The 16,357-nt window shown below is 43.2% G+C and overlaps 1 protein-coding gene and 1 pseudogene across 2 annotated transcripts in view; both read left to right on the top strand.

Annotated features, from left to right (window-relative positions):
- The window catches only part of RELCH (RAB11 binding and LisH domain, coiled-coil and HEAT repeat containing), a 200,066-nt gene that overhangs the window by 110,510 nt on the left and 73,199 nt on the right, over nt 1–16,357 (top strand). For both annotated transcript variants that reach the window (XM_088471744.1, XM_088471745.1), the window contains exons 21-22: nt 5,416–5,522; nt 8,048–8,147. In XM_088471744.1, coding sequence (XP_088327870.1) covers nt 5,416–5,522; nt 8,048–8,147 — 207 coding nt within the window. The remainder of the gene's footprint in view (nt 1–5,415; nt 5,523–8,047; nt 8,148–16,357) is intronic.
- LOC148524838 (uncharacterized) lies at nt 861–4,531 on the top strand (annotated as a pseudogene).

Here is a 16,357-nt window from a genome sequence, read left to right as displayed (position 1 = left end):
AGCCCACTGCCCCTGTCTGTCTGCACTGCTGGAGCTGCCGGGGAGACCTCACCGCCACTGCCTGCGGTCCGCGCTGAGGTCTCCAGCTACAGAGACCTCAGTCTCTGGGGAGCCCTAGACGCGCTGCATGCGGCGCTCTTCGCGGGCTTCCCCCAGCATAAACCCCGCCGCTAGCAGCCTTGGCAGTGTGAAGGTCAGTGCGTCCTGGCTCCCCGACTAGCGGGAGAGTCAGGACTTCATTCAGGCGGGCAATCGAGCAGCAGCGCTAGCGCGGTGAAGGCGCCATAGCGGAGGGGGCGGAGCTTAAGTCCGTCTTCTGCGCATCCCCAGCGTTTCTGTAGTAGATGCTGGGGGCCATTTTAGAGGAAGGGCTGCTCCTGGAGACTTCATAGAACCTGATTAAGGCCAGTAAAAGTTTTCTTTTAAGGGCTGTTTATAGCTCTATTATAGAGCTGCTAAGGGGGCATAGCAATCTCCCTCTCTGCCCCCCTTGGTTATAGTCTCTATATCTGTCTCTCACCTGCTGTGTGTGTGGTGTGGTGTGGGTGTAACAGAGTGCTGCAGCATGGCTTCTAAGGGATCTAAGGCTGCACAGAAGTACTTCTCATGCAAAAAATGTGCAGAGAAGTTCACACAAGAGCAATCTAACTCCTCTCTGCTGTATGACAAGTGTGTGTCTCAGCTGCAGGCTGTCGACACTCCATCCCAGCCGTTGTGGTCTGATCAAATAACTTCGGTTATGACTAGACTCTGATGAGCTTGAAGCAGCTCGCAGAGACAGGGAGGTGATCACACACAGATCACCTGAGCCAGATTGGGCACGTTATTTAGCCAAATCTGTGGAGGGACTTACTAAAGTTATGTCCCAGGCCCCTCCTACTGCCTCGTTATATAATGTCCCTAATAAGAGAATTATCCAGAATCCTTTACATTGGGATGATGAGGAAGCGCAGGAACCTGAGGAGGGCGAGGTTCAAGAAGAGGTTCAGTTTCCTGATGAATCGGAACCTATTTCACAGGGCGTAGATGCATTAATCACTGCAGTACGCCAGGCTTTACACATAGAGGACTCAGAGGTGTCTTCTAAACCGTCTATTTTAGGTAAGAGATTTAGACAGGCTGTCATTTTCCTAGCTTCGGAGGAGTTAGATGATATCCTAACCTCAGCGTGGAAACACCCTGATAAGAGGTTTCAAATCTCTAAGAAAATTTTATCCTATTATCCATTTCCACCAGATAGTAGAAAATTATGCGAAACTCCCCCAGCTGTAGATCCCTCAGTATCCCGCCCTTTCTAAAAAGATGGTGCTTCCCGTTCCGGGAGCTGTTTCTTTAAAGGAGTCCTCCGACAGAAAGCTGGAAAACACGCTAAAATCCATTTATACAGTGGCAGGAGTGTCACAGCATCCAGCACTGGTTAGCTGTTGGGTTAATAAAGCTGTCAAAGCCTGGGCTACACAGCTTGCAGAAGGTCTCAGGTCAAGGATCGCAGACTGAAGATCTCATTCAGCTGGCTGAGCAGATCGCAGAATCGGCCGCTTTCCTTGGGGAAGCTTCTAAGGACATATGTGGTCTTTCTGCTAGATCTTCGGCTTTAGCTATATCAGCCAGAAGAGCCCTTTGGCTGCGTCAATGGCACGCAGATGCAGAGTCCAAGAGAGCTGTAGAAGCTCTTCCTTTTACCGGAGAATTTCTTTTCAGGACGGAGTTGGATAAGTGGATCTCACAGGCTACCGGTGGGAAATCCACTTACCTACCATCTGCGGCTCCCCCTCCTAGGCGACCTTCTGCAGGTCCTTCCTTTCGGTCCTTTCATCCCCCCGGCAGGTTTAGAGGACGCTCCAGGGGAGCTCCGGCTTTCTCCCGAGGGTCCAGAGGCCGTGGTAGAACTGCGACATCCGCTTCATCCGGGTCCCAGCAGGGCAAGACAACAGCAAAGCCCTCCGCATGACTCATTTCTCAGTTGGGAGATCTGAGGGTGGGAGCTCGTCTTTTACACTTCAGGGAAGTGTGGATCAAGTCTTGCCAGGACGCCTGGGTCAGGGACATCATTACACACGGTCTGAAGTTGGACTTCAGAATAGATCCACCTTCTCGTTTTTTCAGAACCGGTTTACCACTGGCATCAGAAAAAAGGGAGGTTATTCTAGAAGCAATACAGAACAGAAGCTGCTATTGTCCCAGGTGGTAGTGGAAGTTCCGACCCATCAGAGAGGTCAGGGTTTTTATTCCAGCTTGTTTGTGGTGCTCAAGCCGGACGGCTCTATGAGACCCATTCTCAGTCTAAGGGATCTAAACCCTTATCTTCGAACCTTCAGGTTCAAGATGGAGTCTCTCCACTCTGTTATAGCAGTACTCGAGAAAGACAAGTTTCTTGTGTCCCTAGACATAAAAGATGCCTACCTCCACATCCCTATATGGCCTCCTCATCAAGCATTTCTTCGATTTGCGGTCCTAGACTCACATTGGCAATTTCAGGCCCTACTTTTCGGTCTTTCGTCGGCACCAAGGGTGTTCACAAAGGTCATGGCCGTCATGATGGCTCTACTGTGATATCAGGGGGTAGTCATTGTTCCATATTTAGACGACCTACTGATCAAGGCTCTGTCAGTAGCTCGATTGTTAATAGACATTCAATTAACCCAGAACCTTCTCTTGCAACACGGGTGGATCTTAAATTTCAAAAAATCCTCTTTGACTCCGACACAACGTCTGCTGTTCCTGGGCATGATATTGGACACGGCGGAACAGAAGGTTTTTCTGCTTCTGATTTTGCGGCATCGCAGAGTATCAGTACATCTCTGTATCCGCCTGCTGGAAAAGATGGTGGCGACCTTCGAGACAATTCAATATGCAAGATTTCATGCCCGCCCCTTTCAGTTGGACCTTCTTTCCCAGTGGTCAGGATCCCACCTATTTCTCCACCAGCGAGTCCTCTTGTCTCCCCAGACGAGAACATCTCTAATTTGGTGGTTGAATCCCTTGCACTTGCTGGCAGGACGACGGTTCGCAGTATGGGATTGGATTCTCCTCACCACAGACGCAAGTCTAAGAGGGTGGGGAGCAGTGACCCGGGGAAGACATTTTCAGGGGCACTGGACTCAAAGGGAGGCAGGTCTACCCATAAATATTCTAGAGTTAAGAGCAATATTTTATGCTCTCCAACTGGCACAGCCTCTGTTGCAGGGTCAGGCAGTCTGAGTACAGTCGGACAATGCCACAGCGGTCGCCTATATCAACCGACAGGGCGGCACCAAGAGCAGAGCCGCCATGAAGGAAGTAGGCAGAATCCTGCATTGGGCAGAGGAATTCTCAGTGGCAATCTCTGCCATCTTCATTCCAGGTGTGGAAAACTGGGAGGCCGACTATCTTAGTCGGCAAGATATTCATCCAGGGGAATGGTCGCTCAATCCTCAGGTATTTCACCAACTAACTCTCCGGTGGGGTCGGCCACAGGCCGATCTCATGGCATCGAAGTTGAACCACAAATTACCAATTTACTGTTCCCGGACCAGAGACCCACAGGCAGCAGCAGTGGATGCCCTGACAACACAGTGGAGGTTCCACTACGTATACTTATTCCCTCCTTTTCCGCTAATTCCTCGCTTACTTCAGAGAATCAAACGCGAGAATGTCAGAGTGCTGTTCATAGCACCAGATTGGCCCAGAAGAGCGTGGTACTCGCAGATAAGTAATCTGTTGGTGGACGAGCCGTGGCCGCTTCCTCTTCAAGACGACCTCCTGCTTCAGGGGCCATTTATTTATCAAGACTTAAGGCGGCTTCGTTTGATGGCATGGCTACTGAAAGGGCCGTTCTTAGACAGAAGGGAATCCCGTCAAGTGTAATTCCTACCATGATTAGGGCTCACAAGGAGGTTACGTCTCAGCATTACTATCGCATATGGAAAGCTTATGTCACTTGGTGTGAAAGACGCAATTCACCTCCATCAGTTTTTAAGGTATCACGTCTACTTCTGTTCCTTCAGGCTGGCTTAACGGCAGGCCTTTGTCTGGGCTCCATAAAGGTACAAATATCCGCGTTATCATTTTCTTCCAGAGAAAATTGGCCTTATTACCGGATGTCCAGACTTTTCTACAGGGGGTAGTCAGGCTTCAGCCTCCTTTTGTGTCTCCTACGGCACCATGGGACTTAGATTTGGTATTGGCTTTTCTCCAGTCTGAAACCTTCGAGCAGCTACAGAGGGTGGGGTTAAAGTACTTAACTTGGAAGGTGGTTCTCCTTTTGGCACTCGCCTCAGCGAGGCGGGTCTCTGAACTGGGGGCCTTATCATGCCATCCTCCTTATCTCATTTTCCATGAAGATAGGGCAGAATTACGCACACACAGATCCTTTCTTCCAAAAGTAGTCTCTGCTTTTCATATAAATCAACCAGTTGTGGTCCCTGTGTTTAAGGATGACTCTCCAGCTTCTAGATCCTTAGATGTGGTCAGAGCGCTCCGGATTTATGTCGACAGGACTGCTTCGCTCCGTAAATCGGATGTTTTGTTTGTTCGGTTTGATTTGGCCTGACCAGGTTGGCCGGCTTCCAAACAAACTATTTCCAGATGGATTCGTCTGACTATTAAACAGGCTTATGTGGGGGCTTCCAGGCAACCACCGGCTTCTATTACAGCGCATTCTACGCGCTCGGTAGGTCCTTCATGGGTGGCTGCTCGTGGGGTTTCTTTAAACCAGCTTTGTCGAGCAGCCACTTGGTCCGGCAAGCACACGTTTCTTAGATTCTACCGTTTTGATACTTTTGCGGCCTCTGCTTCAGAGTTTGGCCGTGCAGTTTTGCAGGGTTCTCAGCGCTCTCCCACCCGGGATGTGAACTCTGGGACGTCCCCATTGTACTGAGGCTCCAGTGTCCCCTAGTGGATGAAGGAGAAAATAGGATTTTGGTACTTACCGATAAATCCCTTTCTCCGATTCCACAGGGGACACTGGACGCCCACCCTGCGCTGCTCTACCTGCATTTCTTACTTTTTCCACATTCAGACGTTGTTTGTTACTGTTGTCTGATTGGAATGTTGGTTTGTTTTTTATTAACCTTCTTTATATATGAATGTTGTGGCTTCTCTCCTTCTCCTTACTTTCCAGCTCCTCTCGGGCACAGTTGTTTAGACTGACCTGGGGGGGGGGTATAGAGGGGGAGGAGCTAGCTACCATTCAAGTTTTTTTATTAAAGGTGCCAGCTCCCGGCTAACCCACTTCTATACCCCATTGTACTGAGGCTCCAGTGTCCCCTGTGGAATCGGAGAAAGGGATTTATCGGTAAGTACCAAAATCCTATTATCCCTGGTGGCAGTAGTTGCATTTCTCAGTTTGCCTCCATCATTCTTCTACATGTTTCCGTAGCCTCTTCACTCATCCCTTTTTAAATATTTCTGTCCTTTTATTCTCAAATTTGTTAGGAAGAAGACCGTAAGCTGCTAGTTGGTTTCCTTGAAGATGTAATGACCATGCTCTCATTATCACATGCCCCATTGGATAGTCTTAAAGCATCTTTTGTGGAACTGGGGTAAGTAAAGTCTAATATATATAATTTATATTATGTATTTATAATAGAGCGATGAACTCTGAAAGCAACCCTAAGCTCATGGAAAATAAAATACATCCAATAGGAGATACAATGTTCTTCTTTGTCTCCCCAAACATCCATATAGATAGCTATGTATACACTGAGTGGTCAAGTTATTATGACCACCAGACGATTTTATGCATGATGTAGGATGCCTGAATCTATATAAGAACTCAAAGGTGAAGGTATGCAGGGACTAATGACGTGCATCATTCATGAACTATTACATCATATGGGCTACAGAGCAGAAGGCCTGTCCATACGCCATTGCTATCTCCTGCAAGCAGAGTGAAACGTCTCCAGTCTGCTCAGGAACACGGGAATTGGACTGTAAATGATTGGAAACAGGTCATGTCGTTTGACGAATCAGGTTTTCAATTACACCATGCAGATGGTAGGGTGAGGATATGGAGACAGCACCATGTAAGCCATTTATTATTATTATTATTATTATTATTAATATTATTTATGACCAGTTATTTATATAGGTCCCACATATTCCGCAGTGCTTTTTCAGAGAATATTTTAGCCGTTCACATCATTCCCTGCCCGCAGTGGTGCTTACAATCAATATTCCTCACCACATGTACACAAACCTACACCTAAACCTACAGTATATTATTGGATTGTTGGATGAAACCGGAGTTGCCAGAGAGAACCCATACAAGCACAGGGAGAATATACAGACACCAAAGTTAGGGCCATGGTGGGAATCTTACCCATGATCTCAGTGCTTTGAGGCAGTAATGTTAACCATTACACCATCCATGATGTCCTGTAAGCATAGATCCTTCTTGCATTGTCATGGCTCTGCAGGCTGGCGGAGGCAACAAAAGTAATGTGAGGCATACTGTTTATTGAGAGGCAATCTGAATTGGTCCCTGATTCTAATTATCCTTAATTTGATGCACTGGTGCATATCTATAGGAATGAACAAATTTGCCTACTCTCCTTTCTGCTAGAGCAATAGAACACATTTTCTCATAGCTGTGAGTGCCCTTCAGCTGCATTGTATGCGTGTGTGAACATTTGTATGTAGCATCTAAAGGGTATTTGCTGTAACATTATTACAGTTTTTTGTACAGAATTAATGGTTTATTCTTTATTTTGGAGCAAATAAAATAATCCTTATGAAATTACTTGAATGTGTTAATCGGTTGTTTGAAAGAGGTAACTCTTAGGGGGAATTGTATAGATGCAAAAAAAGAAAGATGTACTGGTCTAAAAAATTTTCACCCTTAAAATTGATATATTGTAATAGACACATCAGTCAACATAAAAAAAAATGGCTTTGAAAATAGAGTGAAAATAATTCTAGGTAGATTCAGTCACTACTATTAAATCTATAAATGATGACTAGACATGTATAAATATATATGCACATAAGTAAATACGTATAGGTTGATCTATCTTACATGCAAGTGTAAACACACAATTGTTTTAAAATCGAGTACTCTGATGTATAAACAGCTAAATTGCTAATTTCTATAATATAGAGTGTGATCTCCCAGAGTGAAAACAAAACTTAAAAAAGTTGGGGAAAAAAAAGGTTTCAAAAACACGTTTATACTCATAAGTGATTCAAACATCATTCAGCTGGCTGCAGAATATAAATAGATGTTTATGGATTCATAGGGGTGTGGGTTTTAAGAACTGGAGATGTTGCCTATAGCAGCCAATCAGATTCTAGCTATTCTCTTCTAGAAGGTGCTGGATAAATGTTAATTTGAATCTGATTGGTTGCTATGGGCAACATCTCCACTTCCGCACTTTAGTAAATATGCCCCATATTATCAATATAGTTCTGCGGTTGCAGAGAACACTCTATAGGCTTTTTTTTATATATAATTGCACATCATAAACAAAATATAACCCAGTAGTACAGAAACTGTTACCAATGTAACTGATAACAAAAAGCAGAGTAATAGCTGGACATCAGTGTATCCAATCTCTAGTCATTAGCTGTGAAGAGGTTACACCAATGATATTTTTTCAATAAGTCACCAGATCTGTAAATTAACCTCTGTATCGTTTTAAAACCTTTAGATATTTTTTAACACTATTCTTTTATCAATGAAAACTAAATTAAACTGGGTGTGACAACTTTAGAACATTTTTCCCTATACCTCTGCATATACACACACTACACACACTTGTATTATATGAGTGAGTGTATGTGAATATTTTCAAGGAGTTATCCTGGACTGGGTGGAGAGCAGTGTACTCTCCTTCCATATTGAAGTTTGGAGGGTTTTATGACGCATTTTGCTGCATATTGCTTCATATATTCATATGTTAATGGAAACGTCACACCCTCTGCACTTGTCACTTGGATTTAATTCATCCTAGGCCTAAGGGGCAGTTAAAGTCATTAAGCTTTTATGTGTTGAAATAAAATGTTAAAGCAGCCAATTTGCTTGTTTCCCACTTGGCCGGGTATTTCAGAGGTTGTGTTTCTCTCACAGGACTAATCCAGCATATCATGAGTTGCTATTGACGGTGCTTTGGTATGGGGTTGTGCACACATCAGCACTGGTACGGTGTACTGCTGCAAGGATGTTTGAGGTTAGTGATCATCTTTTAAATGAGATATCATACTGAAATGTTTATTTTGCTGCATTTATGGCATTCTGTGAGATGTTGCATACAGATTATGTATACCATTTGCTTGAAGATTTTGGTGAAGCAAGTATTGCTTTTATTAACTTCCATTTTCTTGAGGGGACCTCATGGTTTGGAGTACTGGATAGTGCAATGTTTTAAACCGTACAATCCTCATTGAGGGACTGATGCCAGAATTGGGAACAAAGAAATAAAAGGAGCATTTTTGCACCTGACAAAGCATTTTGCAATGCAAGGGGTGCAAATTATGTTTGCATGTAGTGTGAATGCTGGCTACTTTTGAAGACCTTATATACTGCTTTAATGTACAGTTTATTTTTACAGTTTAACGGTCAACAAGTAAACGCAACCCCCAAATCTAAAGTTCTCTGTGCGTTTTGTTTTTTTACCACCTGCAGTGCAACATAGTTTTATTAAAGTGCAAATTTGCTCCTTTTTTTTTTCTTTGCTGCCTACTTGAATCAGCTCCTGAGTGTCTTAGTTCATCCCTCGATTGTAGCTCTACCTCCTCCACTCCCCACCTTTCTAAATGCTTGAACTCTACTCTTGTGATCTAATTATATTTATTGACCCTTCTCACACTTTCACACTGTCAACACTTGGTTGTGTTAAGGTGGGTACACACCTGATATCTGCAGATCGAGTGATCTGCAGATGTATCTACAGATGATGGTCGTTCATACACACTGAACGGCCATCATCTGCTTGGCCCTCGGGTCCCGGACCCCCTCCTCGCTGCTGCGCTGTGTGTGTACGGGCGGTACACACCTGGCAATGGACAGATATATGTCTGTAGACATATCTGTCCATTGGCTGTGCAGCACAGCCAATGCGATATGTCTGTGAACGACGACATTCACCGACATATCGCGGGTACACACTGGCCGACGTGCAGCAGATATAATGGCCGATCAATTGATCGGCCAATGTATCTTGCAGTGTGTACCCAGCATTACTGTCAGTGATTGTATTGGTACATATACTAACTGAGCCATTGCTACATAAGTGGAAGAATGTCTGTTTCTTAAGTTCATCTAGATCATAGACTAGCACTGTATGTGTTTATAAAAATAGCATGAGAACTGCTTATGGAATGCTATAAATTGTATTCTAATGCAAATACAGAAATACGGACCTGTAATCTTTACAAAAAAATCTTCATTGATTTCTTAAGTGTGTGTCTTTAAACTTGTGTATAGGTGCACCTTGTAGTAACTGTATTCCAGATCTTTGAGAAGTACAAGTATATTGGTTAGTTCTCAGCTTTTACTTGTATCATGTTTATACCACATTTGTCATTGGTGCATTAATTGCTCCAAAACTGTATGGGTAATATTGATGTCATGGTGACCTATCTGTATGACAACCAATTCTGCCAATTATCATGTGATTTAGACAATGAAGAGAAAAGTATTCCTATAGCGGGCACTCAAAAGCTTCTTGGTTCATTCAATATAGCATTATAGTATAAGTGGAAATATAGGGGTCCATGTACTAATAATCACAGCACTGCCACGATTATTGTGTATCCATCTTGCTGAGAATACTTTCATTTGTAATGAAAATATCCCCGCTATGTACCAAGGGGAACTCGCAGAGACAGCAGTTGCGGTAACCGCTGTCCCTGCAAGTTATATTCCCGGCAAATTGTAAAAGACTTTCACGGAAGTGAATGACGTCTCTGGGGGAAGCTGACACTGTGCATGTGCACAGCGTCGGCTTCTGGGGCCGGCCGAGGGCTGCAGGGGAAAGATAGAAAGATCTCTCTAGTCCACCTGGAGCCCCCATAGGCTTACAGTAGTGTACACCATGTGAAGATGGTGTAAACTACCGGCGACTAAACTCCGAAAAGCATTGCTTTTTGGAGTTTAGTACATAGGGGTCAGATCATAGTCCAAATTGATAATAATGGGGACTGCGATCTGCAGCACTAATTAGCACTTTGCGAGATACTTCTGTGGATTCTCCTGCATTGTGCATAGGAGCAATACATAAAATTATGGAGAAACTGCTGTTTCTGCATAATTTCATGTAACAGATTGTTACATAGGCTCCATAGTAGGGGTGTGCACCGGCCACTTTTCGTGTTTGTGTTTTGGATCTGGATCTTTCTTCGTGTTTTGGATCTGGATTGGTTTTGCCAAAACTACCCTTCCGTGTTTTGGGTTCTGGGTTTTGTGTTTTGGATCTGTATTTTTTTGAAAAAAAGCATAAAAACAGCTAAAATCACAGAATTTGTAGGTTTTTCTGCTCCTATGCTATTATTAATTATTATTATTATTATTATTATTATTATCCTTTATTTATATGGCGCCACAAGTGTTCCGCAGCGCCTTACATAGTACATACAACTAATGGGTGAACAAGAAACAAGTAACATACAGTACATTACAGTACAGGACAAGGACACAACTTATATACATTGCTGAAATAGTGATTAAAGCACTCACAATAAGAACCTCAATAACCTTAATTTCCACTCATTTCCAGTCTATTCTGAACACCTCACACCTCACAATAGTGTTTTTATGTCCAAAAGGTTGCACCGAGGTAGCTGGATGACTATGCTAAGCGACACGAGTGGGCGGCACAAACACGTTACCCATCTAGGCGTGAAACTGCAGTGGCAGACAGGATGGCAGTTAGAAAAACTAGGCCCCAAACTATACATAATGCAAAGAAAAAAAATAGGTGCAAGATGGAATTGTCCTTGGGCCCTCCCACCCACCCTTATGTTGTATAAACAGGACATGCACACTTTAACAAACCAATCATTTCAGCGCCAGGGTCTGCCACACAACTGTGGCTGAAATTATTGGTTCGTTTGGGCCCCCACAAAACAAGCTGGCAATTAATCTGTCCCTGCACAAACTGGCTCTACGGAGGCAAGATGCCATCCTCATCCTCCTCATCCACCGATTCCTCACCCTCTTCAGTGTGTACATCCTCATCCTCACAGAGTATTAATTCGTCCCCGCTGGAACCACAGGTCCCTCTGTACGTTCTGGAGGCTGGTCTCCCTGGAAGAGTTGATAATTAATTTTATGAACATCATCTTCTCCAACCTCCTACGCCTTTCCCTGACAAGGTTCCCGGCTGCACTAAACACTCTTTCGGAGTACACACTGGAGGGGGGGCAACTCAGGTAAAATAGAGCCAATTTGTACAGGGACCTCCAAATTGCTTCTTTTTCCTGCCAGTACAGGTACGGACTGTCTGACATGCCTACTTGGATGCTGTCACCGATGTAATCCTTTAACAGACAGACGCACGCTTGTCGCTGCTGCTTTGAGGATGCAAGTGCGGCTACAGCCCACACATTTCACAAAGACCGAAAAAAAAAGAACAATATTTTAATTGTTTGTGTAGCACACTTTGAGGGTGTCACCACCCTTTAACAGACAGACGCACGCTTGTCGCTGCTGCTTTAAGAATGCAGGTGCGGCTACAGCCCACACAATTCACAAAGACCGAAAAAAGAAGAAGAATATTTTTATTGTTTGTGTAGCACACTTTGAGGGTGTCACCACCCTTTAACAGACAGACGCACGCTTGTCACTGCTGCTTTGAGGATGCAAGTGCGGCTACATCGCACACAAGTCACAAATACATAAAAAAAATAGTTTTTTATTTTTTGGAGCACTTTGAGAGTTACACCACCCTTTAACAGACAGAAGCACGCTTGTCGCTGCTGCTTTGAGGATGCAAGTGCGGCTACAGCCCACACAATTCACAAAGACAGAAAAAAAAAGAACAATATTTTTATTGTTTGTGTAGCACACTTTGAGGGTTACACCACCCTTTAACAGACAGACGCACGCTTGTCGCTGCTGCTTTGAGGATGCAGGTGGAATCTAGATGGGATTTGGAACCGTGGACACACTACCTCCATCAATTGTCTAAATCCCACTGCACTAATGGTGGATACTGGACGCACGTCTAACACCAACATAGCAGTCAAGGCCTCAGTTATACGTTTTGCTTCAGGATGACTGCTGTCGTACTTCATCCTCATCGCTAGGGACTGTTGGAGGGTCAATTGTTTAGTAAAAGTAGTGATGTTCCTACTTCCTCTCTGGGATGATGAACAACTCCCAGCAGCAGCAATAGCACTAGGAGGAAGTGGTTCTTGATCTTTCCCTATTTTATTTTTATCGGAGAAAGTTTGGTCCTCCATTTATGTTATATTGATATATACGTGCGGCTAAAGCACACAGAAACACAGAAAATATTTTTTTATTTTTGCTGGAGAGTAGTGCACTTTGTGGGTTACACCACCCTTTAAGAAATGAGCCAGCCGGCTCTTTACTTATGGGACACAGGCGCACGCTTGGCGCTGCTCCTTTGTTGATGCACGTGCAGCCACAGTGCACACAAGTCACAAACACAGAAAATATTTTTTTTTTTGGTTTGGACTGTAGTGTACTTTGGGGGTTACAGCACCCTTTAATGGTCAAGCCAGCCGGCCCTTTACTTATGACACAGGCGCACGCTTGGCACTACTTTGTTGATGCACGTGCGGCTACTGTGCACACAATTCACAAACACAGAAAATATTGTTTTTTTTGGTTTGGACTGGAGTGTACTTTGGGGGTTACAGCACCCTTTAACGGTCAAGCCAGCCGGCCCTTTACTTATGACACAGGCGCACGCTTGGCACTACTTTGTTGATGCACGTGCGGCTACTGCGCACACAATTCACAAACACAAAAAAAATATTATTTTTTTAGCACTTGGGGGGAGCACCCCTGATGGACAGAGCACCCCCTGGACAACACTACAGCACCCCTTTAGGACTGGGACACTGCACAGGACTTTGGAGTGGACACAGCCCCTATGGACAACTGACTGCACAACACAGTCCAGCCAGCCCCTATGGACTTTGAAGTAGTGGACACAGCCCCTATTAACAACAGCAGCACAGCACAACACAGCCAGCCCCTATGGACTTTGAAGTAGTGGACAACAGCAGCACAGCGCAGCACAGCACAACACAACACAACACTACTCTGCACTACACTACACTACACAGCCCAGCCAGCCCTAACTCCCACCCTCCCTCTTCACTGTCCACAGCCGAGTGAGAAAATGGCGCCGACGCAGGTACCTTATATAGGATCCAAAACCCGCGAGACTCGGAAGGCGGGAAGATGACGTTTTGCCTCGATTTCAGATCCGAGTCAGGCGGGAAAAGTCGAGGCTGACTCGGATTGGGGAGGTTCGGATTTCAGAAATCCGAACCCGCTCACCCCTACTCCATAGAGTTTTAAAATATAACTTTTATTTATTATTCTTAAAAGGTTAAGGCCAGCTACATTTTTTTTAAAAAAGTGGAATTGTGAATGTGTAATAAACGTGAATTTGAAATAAAACTTTTTACTCTCAGTTGTATTACAATTACATATAATTATTTAGTGATTTTGTGAACTTTCATATGAAACATTATTATTCAGTTAGATACAGTGGGATATAGCTTTGCTACATCTTATACTGTAACCCTATTGGCAGATTATCTCATATAGTTAAAGTTTAAATGGTAACACATAAATGTATTCCCCTCCTATTATTTAGCTGTTGTTGCCTTAAACTGTTTTAGTTTTATTAAATATATATTATAACAAGCAACAATAATTACAGCCTTTGTAACTTGGTGGAATAAACTACAAGTCTTCACTTTAAAGTAGTACAGTAATTTGATTATCTGCTCTATACACAGGAGAATATAGTCTATGCAACTGCGGTTATTATATTTGGAACTTTGTGTATTTAATTGTATCATTACTCTGTAGCAGTGTTAAGGTGAAACTAACATATTTGTTCACCCTCTATTAACAGATTTTAGTGTACTGTAGTAGTAGATTCTCAGTTATTCTGATCTGAGGATCTCTTATACTACCAATAATAGTAATTGTGGATGGACTCACTAGGTTTTTAAAAATATTTAGTTGACCTTAACCTTTTTAGAATAATAAATAAAAGTTGTATTTTAAAACACTGACGGTATTCAATATGAAAGGTTAACTTCCCTGGCGAAGTTAACATTTCATATCGGAGTTTTTTTCTGCGTAAAGGTATGGTGCGCGCTCCCGCTTATCCCCGTATTCAATATCAAATTAACGAAAACTGGAAACTCCGAAGTTGGATTTGCGTAAAGTTACAAATTTTTCCTTAAAATAATTGTAAGACCCCCCTAGTTGTAAAAACATGGGGGAACACTATGGGTACCCCCGTTTTAGCCTTTAATTGAAAGTCGGGGCTTTAAATAGCTGCAGCAGGTGTTATTTTCCCGACATTGAAGAAGTGATGCAGAAGAGCACTTAGGTTATTTTTTTCATTTTTTTAAGTGGTCCCATCAAATTTGGGGTACATGAAAATGGGTACTAGCATATTTTGGTGTCCCTAAAGTAATTTTTTTTAAATTCTGCATTTGTGCACCTGCCGCTATAATTCTATTCTAGAAAACACCTGCCGCATACTTGCAGAATAGCCCTGAACCTAATTCCCTATTGTTTAACAATTTTTTCCCATTTTTTTTTTTTTTTGCACCCCATTTTTTTAATTAATTTTTTGGGGTGTCCCTATTTTTTTTTTAAACTTTTTTTTTGACACAGTTCTTTTTTAAATGTCAATCTCAGGGGTGCAGGCTATTTTTTTTTAAGCCTGCACCCCTAAACCCCAATTCTGCACTTATTTCGACACCTATTCAATGGTGAAAAGTTATCACCGATTTTTATCAAAGACTTTTCAAAACTGCGATAAGTCTTTGAAATTGAATATGGTGTAAAACTAAAACCAGTGATATTAACGCAAAAAATGATGGTATCGTACCCATATTGAATACCCCTATATATCAGCGGTGGCCAACCTGTGGCTCTTGAGCCACATGCAGCTCTTCCGTTGTTCTGATGCGGCTTCCCTGCTGGCTCCCCTGACTGACACTCACTGCCTCGTCTGATAGGCGTGCAGCTGTTCAGTGGAGGCTCGTCCTTTGTGGCAGCAGTCTGCTCTGCCCAGGAGACATGTATGGGTGATGTGGTGATGTCACGCCGCAAACAGGAGGTGGAGCTCAACTTGTGACTAAACCTGCAGCCACGAAGAGGATGTGGTCACAGATTCCGGAGCCTACCTACGTGACACAGACAGTTGCCACATGGTAAGAGCTGTGGGTTGTTAGTTTTTTTTTTTTCATTTTATTTGTGATGTGGGGGGGCTGGAGTGGCCCATGGAGTGGGAGGAAATGTGGGGGAAGGTGATTAGACTGGAGTGGCACAGCGAGAGAGGGGGGGTGCTGGAGTGGCACTTGAGGGTCTGCTGAAATGACACATGGAGGGGTTGCTGGAATTACAACAGGTGGGGTTGGATTGTATTATGTGAATCTTTTTTTTTTTGTGTATGTGGCTGTTTTTTGGTGGAAATGGAAGGTTCAGGAAGACAGCAACAGAGAGATATAAATGACACAATACACACAGTTTAAGTTAAATATATTAAAATGATTTATTGGTACCTAGCTTAGATTTTTAATTAATTTAGATAATGGTCCAATACAACACAATCACACCCGGGAGCCTCAGTCTATCACAATAGGCCGGATGGGTACACCGGACCCAGAACTTTCTGCAGTCAGTCTGGTAGACGGCATTTACGGCTACAGACTTCCGCATTTCACACCTAATTATAGGGCTCCTAACAAAGACCGGATGCTATATGTCTTATAAGGTCATAATATTAAACAAATATTAACAATAGGGGGCAGCATTGCCTCAAATATAGTTAATGGTGCAGTATTATAACAAATGGCTCTTTGCATTAAGCAGTACAACTAGTCATAACATAACTACAGCACATTCCTTTGAGAATCATATAAAAAACTACTTCTAATTAAACAGTTAACATAGTTGAATAGTAATATCAAACTGCATAGCTGAATTAGTAGAAAAACATTCTAATAATATTAATACAATCACTAATATATACATTAAAAGTACTCTGAACAGTTTAACAGCAAAATAGCGCAACAGCCACTTTGTATCACCTGTCAGTGGCTTTTTCAGTGTATTATTTGTGTATGTGTTTTCTTCAGTGTATTTGTGTATGTGGCTTCTACAGTGTGTTTTTTTAGTGTATGTGGCTTGTTTCAGTGTATTTTATGTGGA

This window comes from Taudactylus pleione, unplaced genomic scaffold (genome assembly GCF_031769625.1).
Source record: "Taudactylus pleione unplaced genomic scaffold, aTauple2 ptg000116l, whole genome shotgun sequence".
Classification (NCBI taxonomy): Eukaryota; Metazoa; Chordata; class Amphibia; order Anura; family Myobatrachidae; genus Taudactylus; species Taudactylus pleione.
Note: the sequence above shows the minus strand (reverse complement) of the source record. Positions and strands in the feature narration are given on the sequence as shown.